The following is a 13,165-nucleotide window of genomic DNA, read 5'->3' on the forward strand; positions in this document are numbered from 1 at the left end:
ACAGGTTTCCATTTGAGGCATCTGGTTGGGAGAAAAGGAAGAACCTTCCGACAGTAAGAGATTTAAGACAGCAGTCCTGTTCTCCTTCCTTGTAGGTTTTTAAGCAGAGCTTGGCTGAACACCTGTCATGGATGTTTGAGCTGAGATTCCTGCCTTGCAAGGGGTTGGACTGGATGACCCTCAGGGTCCCCTCTACAATTCTAGGATGCTGGACGAGGTGGGCTCCCGATGGCCTCATCTAGGAGGCTGTTACATTCATCTGCCGAGCACTGGCATTCAGTGGCAGCCACAGAGCATGCCAGACAGCCTGGACGAAAAGGCGGCCGAGGGCAGTGCCAGCCTGTGAGTCAGAGGGCAGAGATTCCTTGTCCAGCTCCAGCCTTCCGCCCCCACCCTGCCAGTCAGCTGGTGACCAGCCCCCACCCCAACCCCCATGCCAGCTGCTGGAGGGGAGGGAAGCAGCTGCCCCCTGGCTTGCCAAGGCCTGGAGGGCAGTGACAACGGGCAGCTCAGGCCCTTTCATCACAGCAGGAGCCCTTCGACCGCCCCATGGAGCAGAGCCAGAAAGGGAGCCTGGAAGAAGAGGGACCCCAGGGAAGGCAGGAAGCCCCCCACCCCAAGTGGGCTTCAGCCAGCCCCCTTTTCCAGCCTGGCCTGCCTCACAGGACTGATGTGGGGACGAGGCGGGGAAGATGGGAGAAGCAGGCAGCAACCTCCCTTTGCCCCTCGCCAGCCAAAGGACTTCTGCATTTTTCAGGAAACTCTAATTGTTGCCTCCGCGATTCCATTTGTAACCAGCTCAACGTTGTATTTGGTGTCGCATCCTGGAGCCTGACAGCCGCCACTCCCTCTTCCAATTCTCTCTCCAAAACAAGGCTCCCTTTTTGTAAAAATCCACCACCAAAAATCCCCTCTCTTGTTGTTGTTGTTTAGTCATTTAGTTGTGTCCGCCTCTTCGTGACCCCCTGGACCAGAGCACGCCAGGCACCCTTGTCTTCCACTGCCTCCCGCAGTTTGGTCAAACTCATGCTGGTAGCTTCGAGAACACTATCCAACCATCTCGTCCTCTGCCGTCCCCTTCTCCTTGTGCCCTCCATCTTTCCCAACACCAAGGTCTTTTCCAGGGAATCTTCTCTTCTCCTGAGGTGGCCAAAGTCTTGGAGCCTCAGCTTCAGGATCTGTCCTTCCAGGGAGCACTCAGGCCTGATTTCCTTCAGAATGGAGAGGTTTGATCTTCTTGCAGTCCAGGGGACTCTCAAGAGTCTCCTCCAGCACCAGAATTCAAAAGCATCAATCCCCTCTCAAAACACCTCAGTTCCCTGATTCTTAGAGCTGAGCTCTCTCTCTTAAGGCAAACCTCTTCTGCCAAGTCTTCATTCCTTTGACAAGTTACAGACGGGCATAAAATTGAGATCCATCTCAAAAATCACATTATTTGCAGATGGGGGGGGGGGTGGACACTCGCCCAGCCGACTTTTTGCTGTGCTTCATGCATTGCAGAGGGTTGGACCAGATGACCTTTGGGATCCCCCCCAATTTCTACGATTCTATATGCCAACTTTGATTTGGGGGTGCTTTCAGGCTGGGAACAGGTGAGTTTTCTAGGGACCTGGGGGCTAATTCCTGACTTCTTAGCATTGGGGGGGGGTGTAGGAATCACGGAGCCACAACACAATATAAGGTTCAATGCAGTAACATTTTCAAACAACAGGATTTGGGGGAGCTTGCAAGACCCCAAATAACTGAGCAACAGGGTGGATAAAAATCACTGATTTTTAACAAATTTAATCAGATTTTTTAAAATTTAAATTGGATTTTTAAAATAAAATGCTTTTGCAGGAAAAACCTTTCTAAAGATAGTTTTCTATTTAAAATACATTATAGTCCAAAGGCTATTCATCAGGTTTTGCTTTAAGTTTTTCATGTGTGCTAAAACTCAGTCTAAGGTTGTTGGGTTTTTTTTAAAAAAAAGTTTAACCACATCAGTTAACAAACATGGATACAAAGGTTCTAATGTTATTATTTTAGTTAAATAAATTGTTTAAATTGTTACTAAGGAAATGATTATTCTTCTCCTTCCATTAAAGTACAGCAAATATAAGCAGTTAACTTATTAAACCTGACAATAATTTCACAATTGTCTGTCTATGTATTTCTAATAGTATAACCAAATCTGTATTTTTTTATATAACTGTAAAAACTACTCTGAAAATTTATTATTCCAAAAATGAAACCTTCATCTGGTTGCAAATATTAAGATTATACCAGCAAGAATGAGTCTTTCTGTAAAAAAATAATGATTTAAATCAAGTCTTACTGACTAGTGATTTAAATCAATTTGATTTAAATCAAATCCTCCCTGCTGAGCAACCATGCCCTCAGACAGACCCCACCACAAACACACACCCCCAATCTCTTGGGCGAAGTTTGGCCCCGTCACCTGCAATGGGGAATCTGCTGGAGGGAGGCCAAGTTCCACCCACCCGCCTGGCACTGGGCAGCCCCCGGGGCATCACATCTTCCACACGTGCCTCTCCCAAGCAGATGCCCCCCATCAGCACCTGCCCTCTCCCTGCTCAGCTGCCCCAGCGACCAGCCCAAAGGATGGGCCAGGGTGGCACAACATGGCAAGATGCCCACCCAGAGGCACCTGGGCCCAGGCAAACTCTTTTTTTTTTTTAATAATTTTTATTAACTGGCCAATCACATCAAATTAAATCACATCACATAAATTCCAAATTACAAAGCCAAATTTTTAAATTTTGTTGGGGGAACCCATACTTCAAGATCCAAAGGGGGATTCAGATCATCTTCTTATTACTGCGTTAATGTCCAAATCAGTCCCAATCAGTCCAGACAAAATTCATAATTCTATCCAGTCTTATCTTGGTGTTTCCACATCATATCTTGTTCATATAATTTCTATTTTTCCTTTACGATCTCTTCTGTTAGTCTCCTTAAGCCGATAAGCAAAATAATAATCCTGTGTGGATTTCCCGTTCCTCCACTAAGTCCAGATGGTTTCCATATATCTCCTTCGTAGATAACATCACTCTTTCCACCATAAATTTGGCATTTGTTGCTCTTAAGTCCCACCGAGAAGTTGATCCACGATATGTAAACAACTCTATTTCTCTCTTTCTCCTCCCAGACCCAAGAGCTCCAACAATGCCTCCCAAAATGGCGACGGCATTTTTAACTGCGTCATTCCAAAACTCTTAGCTTTCCAGCTTCATCTTGAAACATTGCTTTGGTTCGAAAGTTTATCTCCACACAGCCTTAAATCCACAGCTTAAGTCCTTAGTTTCTGACTCATTAGGGGAGGGGATTCTTGTTAAATCACATAAGAAAAAGGAAGGCAGGTTTTCCCCCCCTCCCCCCTCAGTCATACCGTATCTTGACGTATCTTCTCATATTTTATTCTTGTCTTGTTATCAGAGATCTCTTCTGTCAGCAGTCTTTACTCCCCTTTTTCCTTGAAGCATGTGCAATTTATCTCGTCCAAATTGTTTCTTTTGAAGATGCTTGCAACTAGCGGCGCGAATCAGGGACGGCGTCCAGGAGTGCCGGAATCCCACACGAGGGCTTTGTGCCTAGTGCCCCCACCCCCACAAATTCGGGGGTGGTATAGGGCACAGCAGGCAAGGGCCGTCCCACCCACAATCCTGGGGGGGTTAAGGAGGCTAATTACCCCCATCAGAGCCTCCAAATTACCTTGTGTGGGTCGGAGAGATGTTATTGTCAGCCATCTTCCGATGTGCCACCTAGTGGCCCCCGGGCCCAGGCAAACTCAGGGGTGCCAGGTGCTCTTTTTGTGTGCAACAGGACTGGCACCATCTGCCCATCTGCCAGGCTCTCCTTGGCTTCCCTGTCAGGAGGGAAGTTGGAGAGGGTGGCATCAGCCCTGCCTCACACGGCAGAGTCGCCTGAAGCCAAGCAGAGGGAGCTCAGTTGCTGGAGCATAATAATAATAATAAATTTTATTTATACCCTGCCCTCCCCAGCCAGAACCAGGCTCAGGGCGGCTAACACCAATAAAATCACAGTAAAAACATAATAAGGGGGGCAGGATTTAAAATACAGGTTAAAATGCAAATTAAAATGCAGCCTCTTTTTAAAAGTAGTCCATAGATCACAACCGTAAGGGGAGGGAAACATAAGGGTCAGACTGAGTCCAAACCAAAGGCCAGGCGGAAAGATGTCAAGTCCTGCTGGGCCCTGGTCTCTTGTGACAGAGTGTTCCACCAAGTTGGGGCCAGCACTGAAAAGGCCCTGGCCCTAGTTGAGACCAATCTAACCACCTTGCGACTTGGGACCTCCAAAGTGTTGTCATTTGTGGACATTAAGGTCCTCCGTGGGGCAGACCAGGAGAGGCGGTCCCATAGACTCTTAATCTCGGGGTTCTGGGTTCAAGCCCCACATTAGGCAAAAAGATTTCTGCATTCATTGCAGGGGGTTGGGCTAGATGACCCCTGGCGTTCCTTCAGCTCCAGAATTCTATTTTTCTAAGGCAGCAGTTGCGCTAGTGTTGCGATGTGTCTGCTGCACACAAGCTACGTGGTGGCAGGCACCACGGCCGCAGAGTGCCACGTGGCACCGTGAGGAGTGCCATGGGTGTGTGGGGAAGGGGAAAGGTGGCCCCCACATGTGGGCAGAGGGCGAACGTCCTTCTGAACCTGGGTCTCCACTGCCAGGCGTTAATGGTTCTTACGGTCAGGCAGATGTGCAGGATTTAGTCCCATGAGCAAGAGGACTCGCACTCAAGACCAGCAGAGGCAGCTGCCAGGAAGAGGGGTGCTGAAGCCCCAAGCAGCCCCACTCCCCACCCCCCGGCAGCCCAGATAGCAGACGGCAGCTCCCTCCTCGCACCGCCCCCCCCCCCGGGTTTGAGAGGAAAGAATCTTTGAAAACGTGACAGAAATGTCTTCTGTTGCTTGGAAACCAAACGGCAAAACCAAGCGAACCCCCTAAATTACTATTCTTAGGTTCTGGAGCGGGTGGTCGCAGACCAGATCCAGGCGCTCTGGGAGGAAGCGGGTTTTCTGGATCCGTTTCAACTGGCGTTTAGGCCTCGTTTGAGCACAGAAACTGCTTTGGTCTCCCTGCATGATGACCTCTGTTGGGAGAGAGAGGGGGAAATCTGCCCCTGTTAATTCTCCTCAACCTCTCAGTGGCTTTCAATTCCATCAGCCATAGGATTCTTTTGGACCAGGGGTGGGTGGAACCGCTTTGTGGTGGTTCTGGTCCTACTCAGACGGTTTGTTCCAAGAGGGGGGTGCTTGGGGGTGTTCTTTGGCCCCATGGAGCCTTCGCTGTGGGGTTTTTGAGGACTCAATTCTATCCCCTATATACTGTTTAACATCTACATGAGACCACCGAGTTGTGTTATTCTGAGGTTTGGGGTGCGTTGTCAGAAATATACTGATGACACACAACTCTACTTCTCCTTGACACCTGCAGGTGAGGCAGCGGAAGTGCTGGAAGTCTTGCCTCAGTAATGGACTGGATGAGAGCCACAAACTGAAGCTCAATCCAGATACGACTGAGGCTGTGTTAGTGGGTGGTTCCTCAGACCAGATGGCTGGCAGGTGGCCTGCTTTTGATGGGGATACGCTTCCTCTGAAGGAGCAGGTTCGTAGCTTGGGGGTCCTCCTGGATCCTTTGCTGTTGCTCGAGGCTCAGGTGGCCTCGGTGGCCCAGAGTGCCTTCCATCATCTTCGGCTGGTGGCCCAGCAACGCCCCTATCTGGACAGGGATAGCCTAACTACTGTAGTCTATGCTCTGGTATCCTCAAGGTTAGATTACTGCAATGCGTTCTATGTAGGGCTGCCTCTGAAGACGGTTCGGAAACTTCCACCTGGTGCAGAATTCAGCGGCCAGGTTGCTCAGTGGAGCAAGACGGTTTGAGCATGTTACACCGATCCTGGTCCGACTGCACTGGTTACCGATTAGTTTCTGGGCCCAATTCAAAGTTTTGACCTATAAAGCCTTAAATGGCTCAGGACTGCAATACCTGAAGGACCACCTCTCTCCATATGAACCGACCCAGACCCTGAGATCACCTTCCGAGGCCCTCCTTCATGTGCCTCCTCCATGTGAAGTCCAGAGGGTGGCAACACGAGAACGGGGCCTTTTCTGCAGCGGCTCCCCATCTGTGGGATGCTCTCCCCAGGGAGGCTCGCCTAGCAACATCATTACATATCTTTAGGCACCAGGTGAAAACATTTCTCTCTAACCAGGCCTTGGCTGATGAACATTCTATGGCCTTTTAAATCTGTTTCTGGGAGGGGGGGCGAAGGGTTTGCTTTTGCTCTTGTTCTTATCACGCATTTTGGCTTCTCACTTCACATTTCTATGTTGTGAATCACCCTGTGGTCTTCAGATGAAGGGTGGTACACAGATTTAATAAATAGTAATGAATAATACTACTATGGTGCTCGTTCCACAATAAATGGTGACCTATGAGATTAGGAAAAGAGATACGAGGGAGTTGCCAGTGCCCGCCCACCCCACAAAAAATGGGTAAGGCTGAGTGGCCAAGAAACATGTGGGAGGGTGGGAGGAAGGAAGGGAAGACTAGAAGCTTGTCTTTGACAGAGCCACAGAAGACGGGCGGGTGCCTGTCCCCACCCCCAGAACACTTGCCGCCTCCGGCACAAGACGAATTGCAAGAGACAGGCCAGCGCCCAGGAATCTGCCACACTCCAGCCCCCCAGAGCTGCCTGTGGGTCAGTGGAGCTCTTGAGCCACAAACACAAGGCAGCTGCCGCAGGGTCCAAGCACAGCAAAAGCCACAGAAAACCCAGAAGAAAAATGTGGGGCGTTTCGTACTCTAGCCGTAAGAGCCCCGAGGAGAGGGTGTGGCTGGGAGCGACCCACAGAATCGTAGAATTGTAGCGGTGGAAGGGAACTCCAAGAGACATGTAGTCCAACCTCTGCCATTGCAGGAATCAGAGCCGCCTCCCTGCTGGACCACCCCACACTACAGTTCTCCCCCCCCCAGGACTCAAAGTCCAGGGTTCTTCAGAGACCCCCAAGCAGCCCAAACGAACTGTGCAGCCCAAGCAAAGGGGCACAACCCACAAATCTGGAATGGAATGGGGAGGCCATGGGGACTGTGCAATATATATATATATATTACCAGCCCTCTGCCCACAATACACTTTGGGGGGGGTGCAGTGGAGAAGAGCAGAGTTGGCCACTAAGCCAGTTGCCCACTGTCTGGCACCAAGCAAAAGGCAATTTGTTCCAAATCCAGACTTGAGTGTCCCTCCAGTGAAGGTGGAACAAGCTGGTTTTCTGCTGCCTGGATTCAAAGTACAAGAAAGGAGAGTCGGACTAAACACCTGGAAGGACTTTCTGGCGGAAAGAGCCATTCAGCAGCAGAATGGACTCTCCTTCCTGGGAGGTTTTTAAGCAGAGATCGGACAGCCATCCGTCAGGGATGCTTGAGCTGAGATTCCTGCATTGCAGGGGGTGGACCAGAGGACCCCTGGGGTCCCTTCCAACTCCGCAGTTCTACAGTTATACGATTCCCTTTCCCATGGTTAGCTCAGAGTCCCTTAAATGGGAAAGGGCACAGGAGCAGAACCTCTTTCTGGGCCCCAGGACGGCTGGATGTCCCAGAGGCAGAGAGCAGGACCCCCTTGCAAGCCTTGCTCTCCTCCCCAGCCCAAATTGCAGAAGGGATTGAAGCAACTTCTGCTAGAACTTAACTGTGATACAAAATTGCCTATCACACACACAGGAATATATCGAATACAGTCATACCTCGGGTTACAGACGCTTCAGGCTGCGTGTTTTCAGGTTGCGAACCATGCCGAACCCGGAAGTACCGGAATGGGTTACTTCCGGGTTTCAGCGGTCTCACATGCACAGAAGCGCCGAATCACAACCTATGCATGCGCAGACGCAGTGCTGCGGGTTGCGAACGTGCCTCCCACATGGATCACATTCGCAACCCAAGCGTCCACTGTATATTTAATTCAACTGAGATCTTAGGAAGAGTAAACTACAAAGCCAAAAGTTTCAGCTGTGTGAATTTGTCTTTCGCTAGCAGGAACAAAACAGAGAAGCAAACAAAACACTGGCCATCTGTACAGTTTTGCCAAATTATATACTGTATTTGAAAGAGCGGCTTCAAAGTTCTGAAAGAGCCCCTTTCCTTGATCCATAGGAACAGAGGTGGACTAAAAGCAAGAATGTCTCATTTTGTATCAACTGAAGGGAAACTGTATCCAGTTAATAACTAAGCAAAATAGGACTCCTAAGAGGCGCCACAAGAAGACCAGAAAGTATCATCCTTTATGTTGGAAACATCAGGCGAAGAAACTCACTTTCCATTCTGGTGTCTCTTTCCCAGAGAAGAAGCTCTTAGGGGAAATGTGAGACCACGACGACACGGAGACCTTCTCCCCCTGATGCTGACAGGGCCTGAAAGCAACACAGTCACCTCAACAAGTCCTAACGAGAACCAGAGAACCGCAGAATCGGAAAGGACCCCAAGGGCATCTAGTCCAACCCCTGCAATGCAGGAAGAACCCAGGATAAACGAAAGAAAGGCAAGCCAGTTATTGGGACCTACATGTTGATGCTGACCTATCGGAATGCCCCCCAATTAATGGAGATCTTCGCTGGAGACTGCGGAGGAAGCTGGATGGTCGTGGGGCGAGAGGAGAGGTCCTCCTCTTTTTGAAGCAGAAGCTGGCTAGAGAACTGGAAGTGGGGAGCAGAGACAAATGGGGCTGCTCCCCACGGAGGGATGTGGAAAGCACCCTCAGAAAGAGCAGGATTAGGACATGAGCTTTTTAACTTGTCTGGAGTCGGGTGAACAGTGAGGTGAAACTGGAAGCACCAAATCCCCCACGCTAGAGATCATTAGGAAAGGAACCGGAAATAAAACTGCCATCATACCATCTATAATGTGATTTGGGAGGCCTGTGCCCCGTTCTGTTTGCCTCTCCTCCAAGAGGATATCGCACAGCTGGAGAAGGTTCCGAAAATGATGGAGAAGGGGATGCAGAAACTCCCCTCTGGGGAAAAGTTGCAGCATTGGGGGATTTTCCGTTTGCAAAAAAAGGTGAACAAGAAGCGACAAGATGGATGTTTATAAAATTAGGCACAGTGCAAAGTTTTTCTTCCTGTCTCACAATGCAGCTTCGTGAGCCGCCAAGGAAAGGGAGATCCAGAACTGGCAAGAGAAAGTCTTCCTTCAAGCAACTTGTAGGCAACTTGAGGAATTTGATCCGGCCCACCTGCAGGGCTCCTCCAGGTCCTCCTGGCCTGATCACCGCTGGCACACACCTGGTGAACAGGTATGGCCCAGGTAGCAACGCCAGGGCTTTTCCGGTACTGGGGGCACCCAGCCGGCGTCCAGTGAGTGGCAAGGCCAAAGGAAGGCAATTCCTAAAGGCTGAGGACCACGTGGGTCAGGCAAGTCACCGGCTTCAGCACCCAGCCTCCCCAACGGGGCCACCAGGGACTTGACCAGCCAGCTGCTGAGGTGCCCCCCAAATCTGGGCCACAGCAATCTAAGCATGGCCAGACCAGTGTTAGAAAATCGAATATATCAGCTAGGCGCCCAATGGCACCTGAGAAGCAAGGTTACAGTCAGCAAAGCGGAATGTCTCCTTGCCATTTTTGGGCAAGATTGCTCTCTAAAGTCATTTTCCAAATGAGGGATTGAGTGTGACTGAACATCCAGCCAGTTCATATGACAAGGCTGAGATGGGTGAAGAGCTTTGAGAACTTAAAGAAGGAAAGTCCCTTGATCCAGGGACAACCCACCTATATATTGGCCTATACTGACCTCTTTTTCTTAAGGGTGACACAGATCATGCATAACATAGGGATATTCTTCGCAAGTGTGAGCTAGGCTGGGTGGGGATGGGGGAAGCAAAGACAAGCCACAACAATTCACTTTAACATTGGTCTCTTCTCCTGCTCAGGCTGCACGGAAAAAGCATTTTGGTTCCTGAAATTCATTCTGATTGTGCAGATAAAATAGAATGGATAGAATTCTACAGGATGTGTTGCTAGTGTGTGAAAATAGTCATGATCCGAGGTGCAGGCACGCACCTCCAGGTGGTGGAGACATCAGGCGCCCTCCTGGAACTCAGGCATCTTCACTTGGTTGCAAGTGGCCAGTAGCCAGGTGCAAAATGCGCCTGGCGGATTTCGAACACAGACCCAGGACACCCAAGGAGGCTGCCTTTGAGGAGTTCCCTTGGCTGCACCTGGATGCCACGTAGAGAGTCTGGAAGGGAAAAGGACACCCACAGAAGGATACAGGATGGGTGTGGGGTTCGACACCACCCTCACCCCTGGACTTCCAGCATTGAAGGCCAGAGCTGGATGAGTCCTTGGCATAAGGCTGGCACCTGTGGGTTGACCTGGCATTTCCAGCTCTTGACAAGATCCCTGCCTCCGAAACCAGTGATGCCCCCTCAGTCCCAGGTGTCTCCTTTCAGGGGGGGGGGCTCTTGCAAGGCTTCTCCCTTCCTACCAAGCAATGAATGCCAGGCCACAGACAGACAGAAGGCACCTCTGCCTGGTTTCTCCTGCCGCCGCCAAGGCCCCATCCTGCCCCTGGCAGCAGAGTGAACATACTTTTGAGGCTCCTACCAGCTCCCAGCGCTGCTCTGATTCGCCAGAAGTGGCTCAGTCCTGCTGGCCCCAGGACCCAGAAAAACTGCCTGTGGACAAACGCTGGCTCCCTTGGCCAGTAAAGCGAGATGAGTGCGCAACCCCAGAGTCCTCCGTGAGTGGACCTAATGGTCAGGGGCACCTTTACCTTTTTACCAGCTCCCAAATAGTAGCGGGAGGCAGAAATCCCCCTGCCCTGGATGGATCATCAGCGGAAGCTCCCTGTGTGGCTTCCATTCCCTGCAGCAGCAACCTCCCTCCCTCTCATCCTGCCAGCTTCTGCATGTCTCTTTCCTTCTTCTTCCACCCAGGGATGCTCAGGAACAGTCCATACTCAGCCCTTCCCTTCACAGGGGTCCCCCCCCAAGTACACCCCAAGCTCCTCCAGATGCAGGTGGCCCTTCCCAGAAACCATCGTCTCTCTCTCACCCCCCCCCCTTTGTCCCACGCCAATCTCTCACCCGGAATCGTTTCCTTCCTTTGAGGCTCCCCGAGAGCTCCTGCCAAGCAGCACAGGTGGGGAGGTGGCGCTACAGGTTTGCCAACCTGCCAGCGGAGCGCAGGTGCTGCGCTGCCTCAGGGCAAGGCTTTCGGAGCAGTTCCACGCCCAGGTCGGGCGCAGAAAGTGCCACCCGCCTTCCCTGCCTGACAGCTTCCACTCCCCCAGGCTGCCCTTCTTAGCAAAGGAGAGAGAAATAGGGTGCGGGCAGAACAGCTGGCATGGCTCCCCCAAGAGCTCTGCCCCCAGAGCTCCCTGGCCACGCAGAACAGCAGCAATGGGCACAGGCAGTGCCACGCAGAAGGGCCTCCTGCGCAGAGAGACGGAGCCACCAGCAGAAACCAAGGGAAATGGAGGGTGCTGCCATCGCCACCACCGTCTCCGTGGCACTGAGCCCCCACCCCCAGGGTCCGCCCCAGAGGGATGCTTCCACACCCTGACCCCAGCCAAAGGCAGAAGGGCTCTCTGGCCTGGGCACTCCAGCCCCAGGACCCTCCCAGAGAGCACCCGCTGGGCCTCAGAGCACCGGCATGAAAACAGTGCCTCTGAGCTCGTGCAGAGAGCGTTTCTATAACTGAAGCCAGGTTCACCGCAGAGTTTACCAGGCAGGAGAAGCAGAGGGTGGGCAGCCTTTGGTTCCTTGGGGGGGTTTGGGGCCCGCCTCACAAACTGCCAAGGGTCCTTGCCTGTAACAGCAGTGCCCAGGCAACCTCCCAAGCCCAGGACCCCCTTGCTGGAAGGTGGGTGATTTGGGGGTGCCCACCTGTTTTTGGGGGGCCTTCCTGGGGTTCAGAATGAGCTGCTTTGCACGCCAGGCTCCACTGCCCAACCCTGGAGGTTCTCCAGACCCCCAGCTGGCCAACAACCCTCCATCCCTTTGGGGCGCATCTGGCAGCATCAACATTTGCCAGTCCCCTCTCTGGCCAGGAAGGGCACAGCCAAGGGCAGCCACGGGCACGGGGTGTGGAGGGGGGCACAGCGCCCCCCAGGGAACCTGGCGCAAGAGAGGCCGGCTTTGTGGGAGGAGGCCAAGAGGGTCTCCTTTCTCCCCCTCCCCGCACCCAAAACCAGGGTCCCTTGCAAAGTGCCAACAAACTCTGCCAAGTGCCAAAGCACGTGGTGCGGTGGGGGGGGATGCAAGAGGAGAGAACGGAAGGAAGGAAGGAAGGAAGGAAAGGAGGAAAGAAAGGAGTGACATTTGGCAAGGGATTAATCACAGCCTCTCTGCAGAGCCAATAAAACCTCCCCCCCCCATCGGGAGCTCCATTTTCTGCTGCAGGAGAGAGAGATGCACACATAACAGCCCCCCCCCGGGCGGAGGAGGCGGAGGCGGCTCCTCTGGCAAGGCAGGCGCCGCACAGCCCCTTCGGCCGCATCCTTCCCAGAGCATCCCCGAGGCCGCGCGGCGCCTGAGAGCCCCCGCCCCATCCCTCGACCTCCCCCCCCCCCACCGAGGCCGCCGCCCCTCCTCCGCCGCAGGAGCCCCGGCGCCCCCGGCCCGCCCCTGCCCTGCCCCCCCCCCCGCCGGGGGTCTCACCCTCGATGGAGATGACGTGCTCGCGGATCTGGCTCTGCAGCGCCAGGTCGTCGACGCGCTCGACCAGGTCGTAGATGGCGTAGATGTTGGGGTGCACCGACTCGAAGCGCCCGATCTCGGCGCGGATGGCCGCCGAGTTGGACAGGCCGAACTGCGGCGAGGGCGCGCCGCCCGCGCCCGACGGGCCCGACGGACCCCCCGGCGCCGCCAGGCTCTGCTGCGAGCCCGGCCCGCCGCCCTGCCCGCCCGGCCCGCCCTGGAAGTTCATGGCCGGCGCGGGAGGAGCAGGAGGACGACGAAGACGGGGAGCAGCAGGAGGAGGCGGACAAGGGCGAGGGGGCGGCGGGCGAGGCTCGACGGGGCGGCGGGCGCGGCGCGGCGGGGCGGCTCAGCGGCGCGGGGCGGCGTCCGGGGCTGCGGGCTCCCGGCGCTGCATGGCGGCTCCCGGCGCTGCTCGGCGGCGGCTGGTCCTCCTCCTCCTCCTC

The 13,165-nt window shown here is 53.4% G+C and overlaps 2 protein-coding genes and 1 long non-coding RNA gene across 4 annotated transcripts in view; 1 reads left to right on the plus strand and 2 right to left on the minus strand.

The window, feature by feature from the left end:
• Positions 1–12,963, minus strand: part of AGAP3 (ArfGAP with GTPase domain, ankyrin repeat and PH domain 3) — a 100,983-nt gene extending 88,020 nt beyond the window's left edge. For both annotated transcript variants that reach the window (XM_083579327.1, XM_083579329.1), the window contains exon 1: positions 12,681–12,963. In XM_083579327.1, coding sequence (XP_083435453.1) covers positions 12,681–12,948 — 268 coding nt within the window. In that variant the 5' untranslated portion in view covers positions 12,949–12,963. The remainder of the gene's footprint in view (positions 1–12,680) is intronic.
• LOC310745974 (uncharacterized protein) overlaps positions 1–13,165 on the minus strand; it is a 618,230-nt gene that overhangs the window by 402,135 nt on the left and 202,930 nt on the right. The window lies entirely within an intron of this gene.
• The window catches only part of LOC310746292, a 284,046-nt gene that overhangs the window by 259,397 nt on the left and 11,484 nt on the right, over positions 1–13,165 (plus strand). The window lies entirely within an intron of this gene.

The sequence above is a fragment of the Podarcis filfolensis genome, assembly GCF_964270895.1.
Source record: "Podarcis filfolensis genome assembly, chromosome: 12".
Lineage (NCBI taxonomy): Eukaryota > Metazoa > Chordata > Lepidosauria > Squamata > Lacertidae > Podarcis > Podarcis filfolensis.